Below are 21,636 nucleotides of genomic sequence, written 5' to 3'. Positions count from 1 at the left end.
CATATGGAAGCAGATTAGTCTCAAATATAATTCACGCAAAAAACATGATTCACAAATGCGTAGACAATTTCACATGCATGAAACCTAATTCACGTGCACAAAAAAAAAATCCATGTTCGTGAAAAAAAATATATATTCACAAAAAGCAATTCACATGCGCAAAATAAAATTATATACTCATAAAATACATTTCACAAATGCAAAACACAATTCGTAGATATACAACTGTGCACAAAAACCTTTGAATGTTTAAAATGTACGAGTGTATTCTTGCATTTGAATGTGCAAATCGTCATTCACTTACGAATCGCCTTAGATATGTGTGTGTGTGTTTTTGAGACTTTGCTGGCAGCATAACACTCGTAACACAGAGCAGTCGTACTCTTTAGCCAATCAGATTTAAGCTTATCAATCGACCAATCAGTATCACGTGAGGGCGGGCCTACCTACATGTTACGTCATCAGCTTTCGACCAGTTCATGGCTGAGCAGAGGTAAGTGCAGTTAATCGTTCATTTCTGTGTTAACTGAAGTTAAAGAAGTTTGAGATCAGTTGAAGCAATAGTTTATGAACTATTAACTGATGTAAGCAAGTGTTGTTGTAATCAGATGTCCCATATCGTGTCAAAAATGAAGAAGAATGATGCTTGTTCTGTTGTATTTTAGCTGAAGGTACAGACAGCTCTCACAGCTACAATCACGCTAATGATTGCAAAACAATCATCTGTGGTCAATACCCATCGAGATTGTTCTTTAAATAGTGAATAGACCTATTTTAATGAGCAACCAGTGTTTTTTGCCATTTGTGTATGATGTTAAATTATTATTAACACTTGTTTCCCTGCATTTTATCAGGATTACTCACCTTTGGTGTGACATCTGGATAGCAGTCACGAACATCTTAATTCATGTTTTTTCTTTATTCTCTTTTATACTTTTTTATTTATTTTTTATTTATGTCTTAATTGGTAACAGTTTATTAAAACGTTTCATTAGTTAACATGAACTAATAATGAACTGCACGTGAACAGCCTTTATTATTTTTTGTTAATGTTAACATTTACTAATACTTCATTAAAATCTTGTTAACATTATTAAATGCACTGTAAACTAACAATGAACAGCTGTATTTTTAACTAATGTTAATAAAGATTAACAAACACAGCAACAAATGTATTGCTCATGGTTAATACATGAACTAATGTTAAATTGTACCATATTGTAGAGTGTTAGCAATATATTCAACATGCATTTCCTTATGTTTTGTGCTGTATTGTCATTGCAAGGTTTTTAAATAAGGTTTTTTATTGTCATCTTAAGGTCTCAGGACAATATTGTGAAGCATTAATTTTACTTTGCCTAGTAAAATAGGCAAATCTGATTTTATGCTGATGAGACAAAGGTACTTATCATAGAGAGGCAATTAAGATTATGCGACTAAGATTACTCAGTAAACTCTATTCAAATACCATCACTTAATTTCCCACGTCCTCTGTCTGACTCTGCAACTCTTGTACTATAGGGTTTTAGTACTTTAAATATCAGGACAAAATCTTATATGTCCTAACAGAGAGGTCTACTGATGACCGGACTGAACACAATTCATTTTTTAACTTTTCACTTGATGTATTGCACTTATATTTATATACTCTAAAAGCAAAGTACACTCTGACTGGATCTCACAACTCCTGAAGAGACGTATATTTCTCTGTACTGAATATTGTGCTTCACAGTTTAGACTGTCAGTTCATGATCTTCATATGTAACAGGAACATTAATCATGATCAAGTCATTTTATATATTTTATTCCCAAAGGATTCAGAAACTTCAAATTGAACTATGTCTGAATCTTTTAATTCTTACAAGAACATTTAATAATGCATGCATAGCCAGGCTTTATTCCTAAAGCGTGTACATATAGTCCGCAGGAGACAAATTAATACAGTAACAATGCATCACTTTCAACCACTTGTTGAAACAACTGTCAAAATGGATGGCTTGCAACATGACTGTTTTCAATGAATTACAGTAGAAATGGTAAGACCACAGTACTGGTTGTCTGCAACTTCATACATCATCTGTCTTGGAAATCTGAAACAATAAAACTACATAATATATGCAGATCAAAACATGTCTCCTATATATGCACGTCATTACATACATTATCATAGGTTGAATGTGTGGTGGACAGGACATGAAAATCCATCAATACTAAAAATAAATGTTTATATTCACATGTGGACTAAACAGCAGTTAATAAACTATTGCTTCAAATGATCTCTAACTTCTAAACACAGAAATGAACGATTAACTGCACTTACCTCTGCTCAGCCATGAACTGGTCGAAAGCTGATGACGTAACATGTAGGTAGGCCCGCCCTCACGTGATACTGATTGGTCGATTGATAAGCTTAAATCTGATTGGCTAAAGAGTACGACTGCTCTGTGTTACGAGTGTTATGCTGCCAGCAAAGTCTCAAAAACACACACACACATATCTAAGGCGATTCGTACGTGAATGACGATTTGCACATTCAAATGCAAGGATACACTCGTACATTTTAAACATTCAAAGGTTTTTGTGCACAGTTGTATATCTACGAATTGTGTTTTGCATTTGTGAAATGTATTTTATGAGTATATAATTTTATTTTGCGCATGTGAATTGCTTTTTGTGAATATATTTTTTTTTCACGCACGTGGATTTTTTTTTTGTGTTCACGTGAATTAGGTTTCATGCATGTGAAATTGTCTACGCATTTGTGAATCATGTTTTTTGCGTGAATTATATTTGAGACTAATCTGCTTCCATAAAAACACTATATATAAATAAAAACATGTTCTAGAAACAAACTTTGTTGCCTAAAGGTCCAGTTCAGATGCTTGCGTGACCATTGTAGGCGCTTTGGATGGTGGACAGGGATCATCTTAGGCACTCTGATTGGTCTGCGGCTACACAGCCCCATACGCAGCAGAGTGCGATGCACTGTGTTGTGGCACATTCGTCCCATAACCATCTTTAAAATTTTGTATGTCTTGTGCCACAGTAGATCTTCTGTTGGCTCGGACCAGACGGGATAGCCTTCGTTGCCCTCGTGCATCGATGAGCCTTGGGTGCCCAACACCCTGTCGCCGGTTTGTATAGTTTGTCCCTCCTCCACTATAACAAGCACCGTCCTTCAGATGAGACGTTAAACCGAGGTCCTGACCCTCTGTGGTCATTAAAAATCCCATGGCACTTTTCGTAAAGAGTGGTGGTGTAACCCGGTGTCCTGGCCAAATTCCATTGGCCTTCATCAATCATGGCCTCCTAATAATAATCTGCATGCTTGCAATTGACTCTATCACACTCTCTCCTCTCCACCTGTAGCTGGTGTGTGGTGAGCGCACTGGCGCCGTTGTACTGTGGCTTTGGATGTACAGTAGTAGATAGTAAAGCGCCATATAAATGCTTCATTCATTCAAAACAGCTGTGCTGCTTAATATTTTTGTGGAAACCATGATACATTTATGGGGGTTCTTTGATGTATGAAAGTTCAAAAGAACAGCGTTCGTATCATTTATAAATGTCTTTAGTGTAACTTTTGATCAATTTGAATGCATCCTTGCTGAATTAAAGTAATTATAGTTTATAAAGTTATAAATATGGATATTTTTCTTACAAAAACAATTTTCTTCACTTCATGGCCTTTATTAATCCACTGGAGCCGTATGGATTACTTTTATGATGGATGGATGCGTTTTTTGGAGCTTCAAAAATTCAGGCTCTACTCACTCCCATTATGGAAGCTTGGAAGAGCCAGGATATTTTTTTAATATAACTATATCATTTTTTTAATATAATTGTGTTTGGCTGCAAAAAGAAAATCATATACACCTATATTGGCTTGAGGGTGAGTAAATTATGGTATCATTTTAATTTTTGGGTGAACTATCACTTTAATTTCTTTTTAAAAAAATCGAACTGTCCAAAATTTTTGATGTGTAGAGTACAAACTGTAACTCCATTACTAAAAACACCAATAAGCAGCTTCATACATAGACATAATGAGAATCCAGAATGTACGTCAGTGACCACAACAAAGCTTTAACTGCTGAGAATCATACACTGTTCTCAGAACTGGGTTATTTCCAGTACTATGTCTCAGGTGCACTTTAAAGGAAATAATAAGAAAAGAAAAGAAAAGAAAAAGACACCATAACTGACAGCACCTGGCTGAACAGAAGACACATGCAGCAGTTAGAGGAAGTTTGTTAAGGGTTGTTTATTTGTCATTACTCGTCACGCACAAGTCCAGACAAGTCTATAGTGACGTTTTGTCACACTCCAGGATTCTTGTTTCAAAGAACATGCCATTTCTGTATGTGGACTCTGTATCATTGTCATTTAATGTGCTCTCTGTCGTGTGGAAAGGCTCTGGCAGTTGTAGCGTCTGTCCTCTGTAACTAGGATTTGGATAGCAACAGGATTTCATAGAGCTCAAGTCAGTAACTTCACCCTCCTCGTCTACCTCGTCTTCCTCCTCAAAGACGACAAAGCAGCCTTGCAGTAAAGTGCTCTGTTCAGGAATCACGTTTTCACTGGGTTTGCTGAGATCTTGACGCTGCAAGAGAACAAATTCATGCACTTCCTCTGTCTGTCTCAGGTCCTGCAACACAAACATTTTCTCATTTGGAATGACATGCTCTGATGAATCATGCACATTAAGATCAATTTAATTGCAAATATACCCTCCATTTATTTTGCTTCACTTTTCATTAGTAGGTCAACTCTATAATTTGTTAATCAGTTCTGTGAGAGAATTTTGCAAAATTGCTTTTCTCGGTCTGGTAGTTGCTTTTGAGGTACGTCACTGCAAATGCACTGATGTGACGTTGATGTGGTTGATATTTTTACCTCACCACAGTTTTTTTTTTGCTAACTGTGATGGAAGATTTAGAATGTGGGTCATTATAATGTGTAGCATAATCAATCATGCCCTTTTTAAATATTGAGGTTGTTTCATTGGAAATAGGTTTCAATTCTTCAGCAGTTTGTGTTGCTAACCTGATCTTGCAGACATCTGATTTCTGATGTATCAATCACAGGACTGGGTACTTTAGGTATCAACTTACTCCTAAATCTGCAAAGCAAAAAGACAGTTAAAGAAAGGTTTTAGTTAAATACATTTACATATAGCAGATGGTGCAAGTCTCTCTCCCTCCCTCCCTCTCTCTCTCTCCCTCTCCCTCTCCCGTAAAGTTGTAATATTTTGAGAATCAAGTGAAAATTAGGAGAATAAAGTTGCAGAAATGCAAGATAAAAGTCATAATATTTTGAGAATAAAGTGAAAATTTGAATAAAGTATAAGATTAAAGTTGTAATATTTTGATAATCAAGTAAAAATTAAGAGAGTAAAGTCGCAGAAATGCAAGATAAAAGTTGTAATATTTTAAGAATAAAGTCAAATTAATGGACCAACAGTAGATTAAAGTTGTAATATTTTGTAAATAGTCAAAATTACCAAAACAGTCACTGAATTATGAGAATAAAGTTGTGATATTTTAAGAAGAAAGTGAAAATGAGAATAAAGTGGCAGAAATACGAGATAAATCGTAATATTTTGAGAATAAAGTCAAAATTACCTGAACAAAGTCATAGTATTACAAGATTATAGTTGCAATATTTTCAGAATAAAGTCAAAATTATGACAACAAAGTCATAATATTCCTTAAAATTACGAGAATGAAGTAGTAGAAAAACGAGATTAAAGTTTCAATATTTTGAGAATAAAGTCAAAATTACGAGAATACATTTGTAGCATTATGAGAATAAAGTAATAAAGTTGTTATATTTTGAGAATGAAGTGAAAATTTCAAGAATTGTGCCGTAACAATATGTGATTTAAGTTCAATGTGATAAAAACACATTCAAGAGTCAATGTAATTAAAAAAAGTAAATAAATAAAGTCAGATTATTATTATTATTATTATTTTTTAAACAGTGTTCCTGAAACCATGGGCTTTATTTTTAATTTTTTATCTATGCACTACCAATAAAGCTACAGGTTATGTACAATATAACACAATAACATATCTTGGTGATCAGTCAGTTCATCTGTGATAATCTCACCTCCTGACAACAACAGAGCAGATTATAGTACACAAGAGGGCAACCACACAGACGATCAGGATGGTCTGGTCCTGCCATGATAAGCCTGAATGAAAGGACAGAACACATTTGCTGTTGGCAGGTATATTCTCACACTTCATTGTGTTTACTTCACACAAAAGCAGATAAAGGTGTCAGTTCTGCATAATCATTTCTCATTCTGAAATGACTGTTTTAGTACCCATTTCTTCGGAGTGTGTTTCAAAGTTCACCGTTGAGTTCGGCCCTTTACCAGCCATTGTTTCTCCGGCTATAGAAACGGTGTAAGAGACCCCTGGGTGGAGGTTCTTGATCTTGAAGCTGGTTTCATTTGCTTGGACTTCATGGAGTGCTGAAGCAAGAGGAACGGTGTTATAAACAATTTGTTTATAATAGATTATTTTGTTGGCTATACCAGTAAAAAACTTGTATCTGCAGTTGTGACTTACATTTATATTTACATTTATGCATTTGGCAGATGCTTTTATCCAAAGCGACTTACATTGCGTTATCCTATACATTTATACATAGGTGTATAGTGACTAAAATGTAGTGACTTAAAGGTTTCATAGCAAATAGATGATCAGTAAAACTACAAACTTTCGCCTTACTCGTGTTTCCCTGTCCTGAAATCCAAATGAGATAATGCAGTAGAAATCCTCGCTGCTCCACCACAGGAATGGAAAGCCAACTCACCACAGCTGATTCATGTGTCACATTAGAAATATTCACATTCCCTGGACCTTTAATAGGTGCTGAAACAAATGCAAACATGCCATTGTGAAAACTAGAGATCATTCTGGATTATATCTTATATTGTGGTCTTCATGTTTCAATAACCTAAATAGACTAAACAAGGGATGCATGACATACCAGTACCATATCGGTTATTTACGGAGCCCCGGCCTAAAGGGAAATGGTGATGAAAAAATATAAGATGGGAGGGACAATTATTTCTCAATTTGTGAACGCAAAAGCATTGAAATATAATGTTCCTTCTTATCTCATTATTTTTCCACCACCATGTCCCTTTAGGGCAGGGTCCCTCAAATCTGGTCCTGGAGGGCCACTGCCCTGCAGAGTTTAGTTCCAACCCTAATCAAACACACCTGAACAAGCTAGTCAAGGTCTTCAGAGTCATAGATATCATATAATAAAGGCTAGATGTCTTAAGGCGGAGTCACTTCCGGCATCACCGTCGTCCATCTTGCCACAGGGAAGCTGTGAATTAAGGTGAGTGATCAGCACGCACACAAATCCTCTTATCTCGCTGAAATCTTGACGGATTTACAAACGGTTTGGTTTCTTACAAACGTTATTAACGTGGCTATAATTCTTTCATATGGAAGTCCATTGTTATAATTATTCATATGTATGCAGTGTCATAACTACATCTCTGACGTTTATAACAAACCAAACCGTTTGAAAATCGGTAGAAAATTTAGCAAGTTATGGTGATTTAAAAGTACATGCACCATGTTACGAGTGAGCGAGCACCCTGTGGTAAGATGGCCGCCGTGTGCGGACGTCGAGCTCCATTGGCCAGCAGCGTGCACGAGACATCTAGCCTTTATTATATGATATCTATGTTCAGAGTTACTAGAAAATTGCAGGTAAGTGAGAACGATCATGGTTTGAGCTAAACTCTGCAGGACAGTAGAAAATCCAGGGCTGGATTTGAGGAACCCTGCTTTAGGGGCACCATAGTCATTGGCCAACACATCGTCCAATATAGGATATTTAATAGTGCAATTAACCATAATTTTTCATTTAGCTGTCATCTAACGCATACTTAAAGGGAACCTATTATGCCCCTTTTTACAAGATGCCCCCAGAATGTGTCTGTGAAGTTTCAGCTCAAAATACCCCATAAACTGTAAATGCCCATTTTTGAGTGGAAGAAAAAACATGTTGTTTTCGAGCATGTATCTTTAAATGCAAATGAGCTGCTGCTTTCCAGAAGAGGGCGGAGCCACTACAGCTTGTGTTTCTGACACTCTGCCAAAAACAACATCTGCTTGGTTTTGATTATCATCTCTATCGCGGTCACTCTCACATGACATTGCAGTTCTTCATCATCATGAAAGTTTATTATCTGCATGCATTTTAAAGGAGAACTCTGTAACTCTAGCGAACTCTAGTCACTTCTTCGCTGATTTTCCCTTTTGTTGTCGCATGTTTTCCCCACGAGCTCCCCCTACAGCTGTGGGGGGGCGTATATTTCACAACACAGTCGTAAAAAACTCACTTGCGGCGGCCTCCTCCCCCTCTCTACCGCTGCTCATGTGCGTTTGTTTTGATCGGAGCAAGCCAACTGTATCGCGTGGAGCTATGTCTACCGAGGTGAGTAATCTGGTAATACATCATACATGCGTGTGTGTTTATGTCGAATTGCCGTAAAGCAATTTGTGTTTCGCGCTCGTTCTCGTTCTAGTTCTCGCTTCTCACGAGACTTCCAATTTCACTTTGCCGGGACGGCAGTGCGCAAGTTGCAAGGTTGGTTTTCCGCCTGGGAACGCTGGGGGGAGCGGGGAAAGTCACCAATATCACCAGAACAGGTTGTTTAACCATCCAAATGATTTCTAGACAGTTTTATTAAGTTAAAAAAGTTACCAAGTTCTCCTTTAAAGCCAAATCAGTCTAAATTTCTGATATATAGTATTCTGAGCGCACACATCCGAAGCATGCGCACAGATGGCTGGATGTCAGATGGAGCATTATGTGAGTATTAATCTAAGTTCTTTTTTCACATCTTATTGCGTTTAAACTGTCAAATACACGGTTATGTCAAAAACACACAAAGTTCACATAAACACTGTCGGTTATGTCTGTGAACGTAAACAGCAAGTAAAGAAATCGCATGTACAGTGGGGAGAACAAGTTTTTGATACACTGCCGACTTTGCAGGTTTTCCCACTTACAAAGCATGTAGAAGTCTGTATTTTTTTATCATAGGTACTCTTCAACTGTGAGTGACGGAATCTAAAACAAAAATCGTATGATTTTTAAGTAATTAATTTGCATTTTATTGCATGACATAAGTATTTGATCACCTATCAACCAGTAATAATTCCGGCTCTCACAGACCTGTTAGTTTTTCTTTAAGAAGCCCTCCTGTTCTCCACTCATTACCTGTATTAACTGCACCTGTTTGAACTCATTACCTGTACAAAAGACACCTGTCCACACACTCAATCAAACACACTCCAACCTCTCCACAATGGCCAAAACCAGAGAGCTGTGTAAGGACATCAGGGATAAAATTGTAGACCTGCACAAGGCTGGGATGGGCTACAGGACAATAGGCAAGCAGCTTGGTGAGAAGGCAACAACTGTTGGCGCAATTATTAGAAAATGGAAGAAGTTCAAGATGACGGTCAATCTCCCTCGGTCTGGGGCATCATGCAAGATCTCACCTCGTGGGGGATCAATGATCATGAGGAAGGTGAGGGATCAGCCCAGAACTACACGGTAGGACCTGGTCAATGACCTGAAGAGAGCTGGGACCACAGTCTCAAAGAAAACCATTAGTAACACACTACGCCATCGTGGATTAAAATCCTGCAGCGCACACAAGGTCCCCCTGCTCAAGCCAGCGCATGTCCAGGTCCGTCTGAAGTTTGTCAATGACCATCTGGATGATCCAGAGGAGGAATGGGAGAAGGTCATGTGGTCTGATGAGACAAAAATAGAGCTTTTTGGTCTAAACTCCACTCGCCGTGTTTGGAGGAAGAAGAAGGATGAGTACAACCCCAAGAACACCATCCCAACTGTGAAGCATGGAGGTGGAAACATCATTCTTTGGGGATGCTTTTCTGCAAAGGGGACAGGACGACTGCACCGTATTGAGGGGAGGATGGATGGGGCCATGTATCGCGAGATCTTGGCCAACAACCTCCTTCCCTCAGTAAGAGCATTGAAGATGGGTTGTGGCTGGGTCTTCCAGCATGACAACGATCCGAAACACACAGCCAGGGCAACTAAGGAGTGGCTCCGTAAAAAGCATCTCAAGGTCCTGGAGTGGCCTAGCCAGTCTCCAGACCTGAACCCAATAGAAAATCTTTGGAGGGAGCTGAAAGTCCGTATTGCCCAGCGACAGCCCCGAAACCTGAAGGATCTGGAGAAGGTCTGTATGGAGGAGTGGGCCAAAATCCCTGCTGCAGTGTGTGCAAACCTGGTCAAGAACTACAGGAAACATATATGATCTCTGTAATTGCAAACAAAGGTTTCTGTACCAAATATTAAGTTCTGCTTTTCTGATGTATCAAATACTTATGTCATGCAATAAAATGCAAATTAATTACTTAAAAATCATACAATGTGATTTTCTGGATTTTTGACTTTAGATTTTAGATTTTAGATTCCGTCACTCACTAATTACAAATAAAATAAAAATGATGAAGACCAGTTTATTCACTTTAGATCTTTAAGACATGTAAAACATCCGCGTTTGCGCAACGCATTAGGCCTACTACAGGGTTCATTTTCAAAACATAAATGTAAGAAACTTATCCAAGATGATTATGACGATGAGTACTATTATTTAACTGAAGTTATGATTACAAATGCTTTTATTTGAATGTATATTTATCCGCCGGGATGATAGAATTGACGTCATTACGTGATGACGTAAAAGAACTGGTGAAACCGGTTCATTGAAACAAACTGTCTGAAAGAACCGGTTCGCGGAAAAGAACCGGACTTCCCATCACTACTGTGTACAGCTCACTCAGGCCGGGGATATGCTAATAGGGCAGAGTCTGTCAGCAGTTGTGGGCGGGGCCTAAACATTTGTGGTATCACAAAAGCTATATCTGCAAACAGCTTGTTCTGAGACACTGCTAATGATTTATGGGGATTAAAAAAGAGGAGTGGGTGGATATTTACCATTACAGGGTGGTTGTGTACACACTGCAGACACACATTTATGTTCAAACACCATGTAAAAGTGAATTTTGCATAATAGGTCCCCTTTAAAGATAATCTTTAAAAACACTAATAATTTAACAACACACTGTTAAATATAATTTTATCAAATCTCACAATACTGTACATTCTAATGATTTACTTGATTTATTTTAGTTTTTAGACAATTATTGTAATTTAGACCATTTTAATATCAACCATTTATTGATCATAACAAAAAGTTATCAGCTTATTGATAACAGACAGAACCTTATCGCCACATTCTAAGTCTGAACGTACCTCCCTGTTCTGAGTAAAAAGGACACATATCAACAGTTTGAAGATGTTTCTTTCTCATGATGTGAAGAAAGTAATAATGACGTACAAACTTCTCCACCCCTGTAATTAAAACCAGAGATACGAATTAGCATGCGCAGCACATGTTAATATGACACATGAACATAGTGCTCTACATTGGATGAATGATTTATCTCTACCTTTTTCAATATCCTTGAACGAATTTTTGCCTGAGCTGTTTACTGTACTTGGTCGGGTCTCACCGTTTTCCAGCTTGTACCATTCTAAGCAGGTAAGATAATCCTGGGTGATATTAGAGGGCTTGTCACAATCTGAAAATTAAAAAAAGTTTCCATTGTATCGTTTTTTTCCCCCCCAAATTTTTGTTACATGAGTCATTTATGACTTAAGACTTTAGGACCCCCTTCACCAAAAAAACCCACACTTTTCACTTCCTTCCTGCTGTAAGCGCACACACTCAGATATTCATTCACATACAGTACATGAAAACCCAAGCTAACACACTCACAGTTCACACTTGCAGCACACTTACTGTTCAGATGTTTCACAGCGGGAATGATGATCTCCCGTGGAGGTGAACTTCCAACCTTGTTTGTTGCAATAATGGAAATCCTGGCCTCTGAATATGTTATTGAGGTTTTATAGGTTCGATCCAAAGTTGGCTTTTCCTTTCTCTTGGGTTTTTCACAAGGCCAAACATTGACGCTCAGCTTGTACCATACACCCCCAACAGACTCTTCAGCAGATGGTTCCTAAAGAAATCACATTGGAGCATCATTCAAATCAAATTTTATTCATCTTACACCAACAAACAGAAACATTTCTGATGTCCAATGTTCTTCTTATACTTACATCCCAGGTGAGATTAATATGCCTGGTCCCATTCGTCCATTGTTCTACAAGTGGGCGTACAAGAGGGAGGCTGATTTCTGCAGAGAGGTGTTACATTTGTTAACCAAATATTTTCAGATGCTTTCACTTATTAAAAACTTCTTATTTGCACTGTATTGGCAGAGACAGCTGAAATCGAACCTAAGGGAACATCCACCACTGGGCTCCAGTCACTCCAGAGAGTTTGTAGTGAGTCTTTACATAGACGTGGCTGCAGTTTGGCCTGCCGTCTCAGTTGGATCTGGTAGATCGTCTGTTTCTGTAGATGTAGCTTGTAGGAATCTATAGACATTCATCTCAGTCAGTTTGAATGTTTTGGACATGAATCATTTAAAGGGGTCATACATAATCATAAAAAAATGTCCACACCACAAACAATGTATTTAGTTTAACTAAAAGTAATTTAGCTTTTCATTCCTATTTTCCAACATTTCTATGACCTTTAGAACCGTTGTTTGTTGCTGTACCTTTAAGAATCCATGTAAATACAGTCAATGTATTTGTCAAATTGTTAAAGACTCAAAGGATCAGAGACAGAGACTGCATAAAAAAACTGACCTCTGAAAGGATTTGCAGAGCAGTAGGTCCTACACAAATCCACGTTTGACAAATGTTCTCACATTTTACTGTTAAACTTTTTATACTGTTAAAACTGTTAAAGGAACACTCCACCGTTTTTTGAAATAGGGCTTATTCACTTTCTTTCCTACATTTAGATAGGTGGGCAAATGCATTTTTGTCTCAGTGCATGCATTGTTTTAGTTTGACAGGGTCGGCGCTAGCTTAGCTTAGCACAATGAATGGAATCCTTTGTTGCCAGCTAGCATGTCCTGAGTAAAAGTGATATAAATTTTTTTTAAAACCCACCTAATTACTGCTTGTGGCCTGCGTATTCACAACAAGTACAAATAGTGATGCAGATTAACACTAGGCGATTTCCTAGGCAGATATTGACTTATATATTAAGGACTATATTAGGGGGAAGCACAGGCGAAGCACTGCTACTTGGGCGTGATATCTCTGCGCCCAAGAAGCAGTGCTTCACCTGTGCATCCCCCTAATATAGTCCCAAGTCAATATCTGCATAGGAAATCGTCTAGTGTTAATCTGCATCGCTATTTGTACTTGTTGTGAATATGCAGGCCACAAGAAGTAATTAGGTGGGTTTTTAATTTTTTTTATATCACTTTTACTTAGGACATGCTAGCTGGCAACAAAGGATTCCATTCATTATGCTAAGCTAAGCTAGCGCTGACCCTGTCAAACTAAAACAATGCATGCACTGAGACAAAAATGCATTTGCCCACCTATCTAAATGTAGGAAAGAAGGTGAATAAGCCCTATTTCAAAAAACGGTGGAGTGTTCCTTTAAACGTTTTTTATGAGCAGTGCATGATCTAATGTATTCCCTAATCCAATGCACTTGACTTGATCTTCAGTTGAATTAGTAGAAAATAAGCTCTACTAATAGAGTAAGTTTAACTGCTTCAAGAACAGCAATGTTACTACCTCGCAACTGAGAAATGTCATGTAGCTTTTCAGTTGAAAAAAGTATATTTGATAAAGTCTCAGGGCTGTGTGTGTGTGTGTGTGTGTGTGTGTGTGTGTGTGTGTGTGTGTGTGTGTGTGTGTGTGTGTGTGTGTGTGTGTGTGTGTGTTTTTATGGGAGAGAGGGAGAAAGAACATGCTATCCATAGATAATTAAGCGTAATGTTGTAGTGAAAACCTTGGAATTTTATTTTTTTAATCATATTGTTTGCTATACTGTATCTCTTTTCTATACTGTATCTCTTTGCTTGGTCAATGTCTTTATGGGTTTTGGTTCTTTTGCTGCTGTAGGCTGTAAGGACCTTTGAAATAACTTAACTCAGCGAAGTCATATGGAGTTGTAATGCAGTCAAGGCCTGTATGGAACTACTTTAACTGTGTGGTTACTGGAAAATAATTGCACACCATAGAATGTGCATCAACCAATTAGAATCAAGCATTCAACAGTAACAACTGTCATAACACAGAAGGATGCAACACAGGTAATATCCAAATAACGAGTTTTTGTTTTTGCCAGACATTTGCAAGTTTAGCAGACAATTGAAGCAGGTGAGAAACTGAGAAATTGGTAGTTGTAGAAGGAATGGCAGTTGATAACAGTCTTATCTTTTGCAGATGCAGAGTGTTGGAGATGGTGGACCGGATGGCTGAAGCGGAAGGCAGACAACTGAAGACTAAAGGGTGAATCGTACAGGTAAGTGGTTCAGGTTTGAACGACGAGACCAGACAGAGTGAACTGGGGTTTGATTGCTTAAATTAGTGATACACCGATCATGATTTTTCATGGCCAATTCCGATACCGTTTTTTTACAAGCATACTGGCCGATTCCGATAAGAATTTTCTTTAAGCAACAAACAAGAAAGAATATAAGTATACATAAACCAGATGTTTATTTGGTATTTAACAGGCCAAACTGACTTTTGGCTGTTGAAAACAATAACTGAACCATCTGAAATGAACAGCAGTAACTGCACAGTAAGCACATTCAGTACAAACATAGATGGTACTGACATTTAGCATCAGCATTTAGCTTTTGTTTTCAAATTGGGTTGAACTTGAAACTACATAAAACTGGCCTTAAATGAAAACATTAACTACAACCATGTGAAATTAAAGGCAACAACCGCATAGTTCACTACATAACACACATTCAACAATCCAAACAAAGGTGTTTGGCTATTTAATCAGCATTTGTTTTGTTTTTAAATTCGGTGTAAGGAAAAAAGGACTTTACCAGTGAAACTAAATAAACCAAAATAAATTATTCTAAAATGTTAAATCTAATGTTTAGTGCAACGAGTAAAGCAAAGATGCTACAGCATGTGCTTTTTAAATCAAATTAAGTCAAAGTAATTTTAACATAAAATAAAAGTGATCATCCTATACAGAACTGACGTTTACTTTTACTTTTCAAAAGTGCATGCAAGTTCTTCTTTACAAAAAGCAGCATTTCAGCTTTTTCACATGTTAGTCTGTTTCGTTTCTCATGCAACACGTGAGAAGCTGAGCTGAACAAACGTTCTCTGTCTACACTAGTGCAGGGCGTGGACAGGTACTCTCGTGCAACTTCAGCAAGCGCAGGAGTTCGACAGTACACTAACGGCTGTTCTTTTCTTGGTATCTGTGCCTCAGACAGGCACCTCTGCATTTCCAGTACAATGCTTCCACACAAATTACATTTTGTATACAAAGTAATCTGCGCTACTTCTGGAAAAAGCGGCCGAAAAAAATATTAGAAACCGGTTCAGATTTATTGCCGGTCAATCGGTGCATCCCTAGCTTAAATGCGGTACCGGCAGGATGGGTAGCTCAGGGGGGCCATGTCGGAGCAGGTAGCTCAGGGGGCTACCGTGGCTCGGTCACAATGGCTGGAGATGTATGGCAACCATCCCCCCCCCCCAAAAAAAATTTATTGGGAGGAGCTATAGACTCATGAACTGTAGAGGATTCTGGAGCTGGTCTCTGGTCGGGGGCTGGAGTCATCACTGGACTCTGGTCGGGGGCTGGAGCCAGCGTGTGTGCAGCCCACACGCATAAAATGGCCGTGGCCATAATTGTCAGCGCTGCATTCTCACGAGCTGACTCTAGGGCTGGAACAGGCTCTGGAATTTCCCTCACAGGAACAGACTGGTGAATTTCTCTCACTGGAACAGACTGGTTAATCTTCCTCACGGGAACAGACTGGTGAATTTCTCTCACTGGCACAGACTGGGAAATTTCTCTCACAGGAACAGACTCATGGCTGGAGCGGGTTCTGGGGCTGGAGTGGCTAAGATGGTCCCGATGTTAAGGGATGTGGAGGGTTTGGCTGCAGGCTTGGGGTGAGTTGGAGTGCCCAAATGCTTTCGGGATGTTACTGGATGAGGGTTTTAATGATTCTCTTCAACTTCTTCCACCAAGAAATCAGAACCATTTTGCCAAATGATGAAATTAATGGAATCGACTAATAGTGAATCACAATGACCAGGAGACAGGAACCGAATTACCTCATCATCCAGTCCCATCTAAAAGCAGGCATTGAGGGTAGTGTTGCTCCAACTCACCAGATGGGAGGAGCCTAAAAACTCCTCCACATACCACTCTAGAGGACAACCATCTTGACGGAGAGAGAGATGATCTTCAGCAATTTTGTTTGTCTTTGTGGTTTGGTCTTCTGTCATGACACAGAAGGATGCATATCCAAATAAGTTTATTTGCAGGTTTGGCAGACAATTGAAGTAAGCTGGTGAGAAATGGGTAGTTGAAGAAGGAGTGGCAGTGGATAACAGTCTTATCTGTTGGAGATGGTGAACCGGGTGGCTGAAGCTGAAGACGGCGTTTGTCGTACAGGTAAGTAATTCAGGTTTGAACGACAAGACCAGACAGAGTGAACTGGGGTTTGAATGGTTAAATGGAGTGGAGCTGATGACGGTAAATGATCGCAGGTGTGGCTGATTGTGAAGTGTGTACAGGTGTGAGTCAGGACAGGAGAGATTATTGGAAATGTAGTGTAGAGGTGACCGGTAATGGGGAAGTGACTGGACTGGTGACTGAGGATTGTGACAACAACATTTAAAACTTGAGTTCTGAAAATTACAGAATGTTTTCAGAGTACACTGAATTATTTTATTTAAAATTTGATTCTAATTTTATTTCTCGTGACATGACCCCTTTTAACCCTTTAAACCTTTGTTATTTTTTGAACATTGCATTTAAAAAAAAAAAATGTGTGTGTGTGTGTGTGTGTCATTAACTTCTTTTTTTTTTAAATGCAAGGACAAATCAATGTATCATTCAGATGACCTTATTTCTGCACTTTATAAACAGAGTAAGGAGTCTAACCTTGGGTAACCTTGCTGTCCTCAGTTTCAAATGTCTCCTATAATTGCAGAACACATCATGTTAACAAAATAACAGATTCACTTCAGTATATGAAAATATCAGATTTTCTGAAATGTCTTACATTCTGCCATTCAGAGCTTCTCTCCCTCCATCTGATCTCGTATTTAACACTTTTGTTATCCTTTGGTTTGTCCAGTTTGAGAGACAGGGTTCCAGGAGACCTTTTCATTCTGGTAATTTGAGGTGCACTGTATTTGACTGTTGACAACATAAGAGTGAAACGTTAGGGGTTACATGCCATGCAAAATGTTATGCTATGTTAAATAATGTTATGTTAAATAATGTATTAATTAATTATAATAATATACCATATTACCATATCATATACCAATTTATGAGAAAAATGCAACAACTTTAGAATCCCACCATATAAACTGTCAGAAAATAGCAGTTTGAATAGATCTCTTAGACTGGGTTCTTACCCAAGCATTCAAGGATGACTGAGATTTTGCTAGAATTACAGGTGAGATTGCCCACTTGTGTTTGTACCCATATGTCCATATTTCTTGATGTGATTCCTAGTTCCTCCAAGAGAATATATTTCTCTGAATGATCGCCAGAGTTCGCACACATAATCAAACTTTTCTTTTCACTGTCCCTGTGCACACCAGGAATTGAGAGTTAGATTCATGCAGACTGACATACATAATCAAGCCTCTGTATCTGTTATTTAGTATAGTATTGCAATAATAAACACATTGTGGCAACTCAATTTAATCTGTTCATCATATAAAGCAATCAAGTCTCTTCATATCACTAAGAGATTAGTTTTATAATCTCTTTATGAACTTTTTGAAGCGACAAATCGGGAATTATGTAGACTGTCAATGGAGGGTCAGATTTAATTTAAAATATCTTTATTTGTGTTTTGAAGATGAAAAAAAATCGTACGGGTTTGGAACAGTGTGAGGGTGAGTACTTGATGGCCATTTTTTTTATTTTTGGGTGAACTAACCCTTTAACTTTCAAAAATAATTTCACTCTAAGAAATATTACTGGAGTATAAAGTTTGACAACTAGCCCCGGTCTCCCAAGTACTGATTTGTTTCCCAATATGTGGCACATTCTTTAACTTTACAATGTTTCATAACTATAAAGACAATGAGATTTGTTCATGTTACTTTTTAATGTTTTGGTTAAACTTACCTTATAAAAAGAGTGTGTGTCTGATTCTCCTTAGGGTTTCTCTTTTCCCATTTACACATAAAGTCCTCTTCTGGCAAAGTTGAATTTTTGTAACACCATGGACTAGTTGTAGGTATACATCCTGCTGCTTTAAAAACATTTACATCATGGAAAAACAAAATCTGTAAGTTTGACTGTAGTAACTCACCTGATCCCAGCAAATACGTTTCTTAAAGAAGTTTATTATGTTGATCACAAAAACAGTAAAAACAGTAATATTGTGAAACACTATTACAATTGAAACACATTGTTTTCTATTTTAATTTAGTTTTCTATTTTGATTTAAAAAATGTAATTTAATCGTGTGCAACAAAGATGAATTTTCATCATCATTTCTCCAGTCGTCAGTATCACATGATCCTTCAGAAATTCTAAAATGCTGATTTGGTGCTCAAGAAACATATATTATATTATTATCAATGTTGAAAAGAGTTTTTGCTGCCTAATATTTTTGTGAAAACCATGATACACTGTATTTAAAAGTTTGGGGTAATTTTTTTTTTTTTTAAAGGAAGTCAAAATGAGTCAACAATGCATTAAATCGATCATAAGTGAGAGTAAAGACTTTTACGTTGTTACAAAAGATTCCTATTTCAAATAAATGTTGTTCTTTTAAATTTTCTATTCATCAAATAATCCGAAAAAAGAAAATTACGGTTTTCACATAAATATTGAGCAGCAAAACCCCTTTTTAACATTGATAATAATAAACATTATTAATACAATCACCAATAACAATTGACAATAATTGCATCAAATCAGCATATTAGAATGATTTCTGAAGGATCATGTGACACTTAAGACTGGAGTAATGATGCTGAAAATTCAGTTTTGCCATCACAGGAATAAAATACATTTTTAAATATATTCAAATAGAAAACGTTATTTTAAATTGTAATAATATTTCACAATATTGTTTTTAAAAACTACTGTTTTTACTGTATATGTTTGATGAAATGCAGGCTTGGTGAGAGCAAGAGACACAGAGTCCTCTTGAAATTGTAATTATCACAAACATTTGACTACACACAAAGTATTTGGCTTTCTAAATCAGATTGATGTTATAGTAAACACCTAAAAGAGCAACTACTTGAATTTGTTTACATCCTGTGGTTTTATAGTTGTTTAATGGTGGTTTAGGCAAATGGTGACTGGGTCACAGCTCTGATAAAATCTACACACCATCACAATCTTCTGAAATCTACATTGCTACCATACATTGCTACCATAAAGTCTATCAAGCTGATCTCAATATCATCTTCCTCTGTCTGCGGTGTTGTGTATGTGCCGTTCGCGCTGATAACATCAGCAAACATACCTTCAGTCAGACTGACAGAAACAACAAGCAACAGCACAGCCACTCTCATCCCCATCGCTTCTCGTGTTCGGAAAGGTCCTCACTCAGACATGGCGAATACACAGGTAGTTCAAGACGATCTTTGTACCCTGAGTTCACATTAAAAATCGTTGGGTTGGAAGTCATCTGGACTAGACACATGAGGCGTTAGTCTGATATGTATGAACTTCTCATGTGTCTTTCTGGGGCAGAATAAGGTGCAAACTACTGCATCACCACAAACCACAACACGAGAGCAGCAGGGGAAGCTCATCTCACTTCATGAGAATTAGCAGCTTGGTTGCCTGCTACACCCCTGTTTTGTACCTTCACTTTCAAACATGAACATGCGAGATGGAGATGCTACATGGGTTCTATTTACAAATTAAATCATAAACCTAATTGTACAAACCTATTGAGATCGCTTTCCAACAAAATCATCATTTAACCCGACGTGGGTGGCTTTTAGTAAAGTGCTTTAGAGTAATCAGGATTTGACTCCTGAAACTGACTCCATTTTTACATCCTCATTTCAAATGTAGCACACTACATTTTCATTTACACACACTTCCTTGAAAACTTTTCATGAACTTAGAATTTAAATACTTAAAAACAATGTGAATACTTTACACTTGAGTCAGACAATGACAAAAAATCCCCTTTCACTCATTCATCACCGCAATGAAACTTTTAATGATGCCTCATAATGCATCATGCCAACTATTAAAAATGTTTTGTTTTGTTTTGTTGTCTGTTCTCTGAAATCTTTGCTTAGTCTGTCTTTATGTTTCTTAAGACTGATTTATTTATGCATTTTAGTGTTAGTTCTTGGGTCATCTATGCTGGTTTCTGTTAAGTGATTAGTGCGATTTAGTTTCACTTCTTTATAGGTGTGTTTGTGGGTGAGATGAATAGGAAGGCTTCAATAACCGCACTCTGTATGCGGCCAGTATTACAAAGATATCAATTGCTTCCTTAGGTTATTAATAGTAACTGTGTAGCTAAGCAGTGGTGGTACATTGAGTGTTCGTCTGAGAGAACTTTCCAACTTCACTAACGTTCTTTTAGAACTCATGCAAATTTAGATTGAAAGTAGATCACAAAAACATGCTTTTATGTCTTGTTTATGACTGCACATTTTTTAAAAAGGTCACTGAAAGGTTTCCTGGAAATGGTGAAATCCATTTCCTCTGACGTTGACTCTTGTTCAAATGTCAAAAAAAGTGATTCACTTGTAAAAAAATTCCTTAACAAATAAATAAATAAATAAAAATAGAAAAAAAGAAAAGAAAAAAAACTGTATGTTCCTGGTTACTTGTTTCACTTTCACATTAAGTGAAGGTTCCCATCATGCACTGCGTTCAGTATTATATAAACTAAGAGAAAGTTCATTTAAATAATCAAATGAGTTAAAGTAAATTCACTGTCATTCACAAATTCTCTCCCGTGGCCTCATGGGATAGTAAAGTGTCAATCGAACGCACACTTAGAATCTCGCTGGATGTAGTTAGGACGTCCGGGTTGTTTTTGCCTACTCTTTTATGAGTGCTGTGTTCGCAATGAGTGCGAATTGCACAGCTTTTGTCACATACTGTTTTTCACCTACTTTATAGTAAAGAAGTACAGTATGCGATTTTGGATGCAGCCACAGTCATTGGATGCATCTCAATCAGCTCCCTAGCTCCCAAGCTCATGAATCAGTACGAATCCAGGTACTGGTACTGTCTTGCGATGGGTTTATGCTGACATATATTTTAAAAAGTGTTTTCTTTTCAAATCTTCTATCGCATGTCATAATTGAGTTGGCACATGCATTATATGTTTCGTGCTTCAGTAATGTGACATAATTCTGGTAAGGGAGCATAGTGAGTGTCGATGCTCCCTGTTTTTTGTGGTGCATTGTGGGATTTTTTAGGGCGCGAATATAACAGACGTAAGTCAG

The 21,636-nt window shown here is 37.6% G+C and overlaps 1 protein-coding gene and 1 long non-coding RNA gene across 4 annotated transcripts in view; one reads left to right on the top strand and one right to left on the bottom strand.

The window, feature by feature from the left end:
• LOC309488540 overlaps positions 1-16,836 on the top strand; it is a 20,203-nt gene extending 3,367 nt beyond the window's left edge. The window contains exon 4 of the long non-coding RNA XR_014202158.1: positions 14,407-16,836. This is a non-coding gene — a long non-coding RNA (uncharacterized lncRNA). The remainder of the gene's footprint in view (positions 1-14,406) is intronic.
• il12rb1 (interleukin 12 receptor subunit beta 1) lies at positions 4,088-21,636 on the bottom strand. 3 transcript variants are annotated; one of them, XM_082156752.1, is made up of 15 exons: positions 19,677-21,635; positions 18,320-18,443; positions 17,596-17,771; positions 17,235-17,371; positions 17,114-17,150; positions 12,385-12,525; positions 12,205-12,281; positions 11,885-12,104; positions 11,532-11,663; positions 11,335-11,433; positions 6,741-6,884; positions 6,332-6,481; positions 6,112-6,196; positions 5,047-5,122; positions 4,093-4,648 (listed from the first exon to the last, which is right to left on the bottom strand). In XM_082156752.1, the coding sequence occupies exons 1-15, from the start codon at positions 19,729-19,731 to the stop codon at positions 4,304-4,306; spliced, it is 1,998 nt and encodes a 665-aa protein (XP_082012878.1). In that variant the 5' UTR covers positions 19,732-21,635; the 3' UTR covers positions 4,093-4,303. The 3 variants fall into 3 exon arrangements, with proteins under 3 accessions (XP_082012879.1, XP_082012878.1, XP_082012877.1); XM_082156751.1 differs by having other exon boundaries at positions 4,110-4,648; positions 18,320-18,446; positions 19,677-21,634; XM_082156753.1 differs by lacking the exons at positions 6,741-6,884; positions 11,335-11,433; positions 11,532-11,663 and having other exon boundaries at positions 4,088-4,648; positions 18,320-18,446; positions 19,677-21,636.

This window comes from Leuciscus leuciscus, assembly GCF_965113295.1.
Source record: "Leuciscus leuciscus genome assembly, chromosome: 23".
Lineage (NCBI taxonomy): Eukaryota > Metazoa > Chordata > Actinopteri > Cypriniformes > Leuciscidae > Leuciscus > Leuciscus leuciscus.
The sequence above is the reverse complement of the archived record's forward strand: the minus strand, read 5'-3'. Positions and strand labels throughout refer to the sequence as shown.

Coding starts and splice junctions, on each gene's coding strand:
- il12rb1 (XM_082156751.1), bottom strand. CDS start 19,731: ATGGGGATGAGAGTGGCTGTGCTGTTGCTTGTTGTTTCTGTCAGTCTG. Junction 12,282..12,384: donor AGTGGTGGATGTTCCCTTAG/GTTCGATTTCAG, acceptor ACCTCTCTGCAG/AAATCAGCCTCCCTCTTGTA. Junction 6,482..6,740: donor TTCAGGACAGGGAAACACGA/GTAAGGCGAAAG, acceptor CTCTTGCTTCAG/CACTCCATGAAGTCCAAGCA.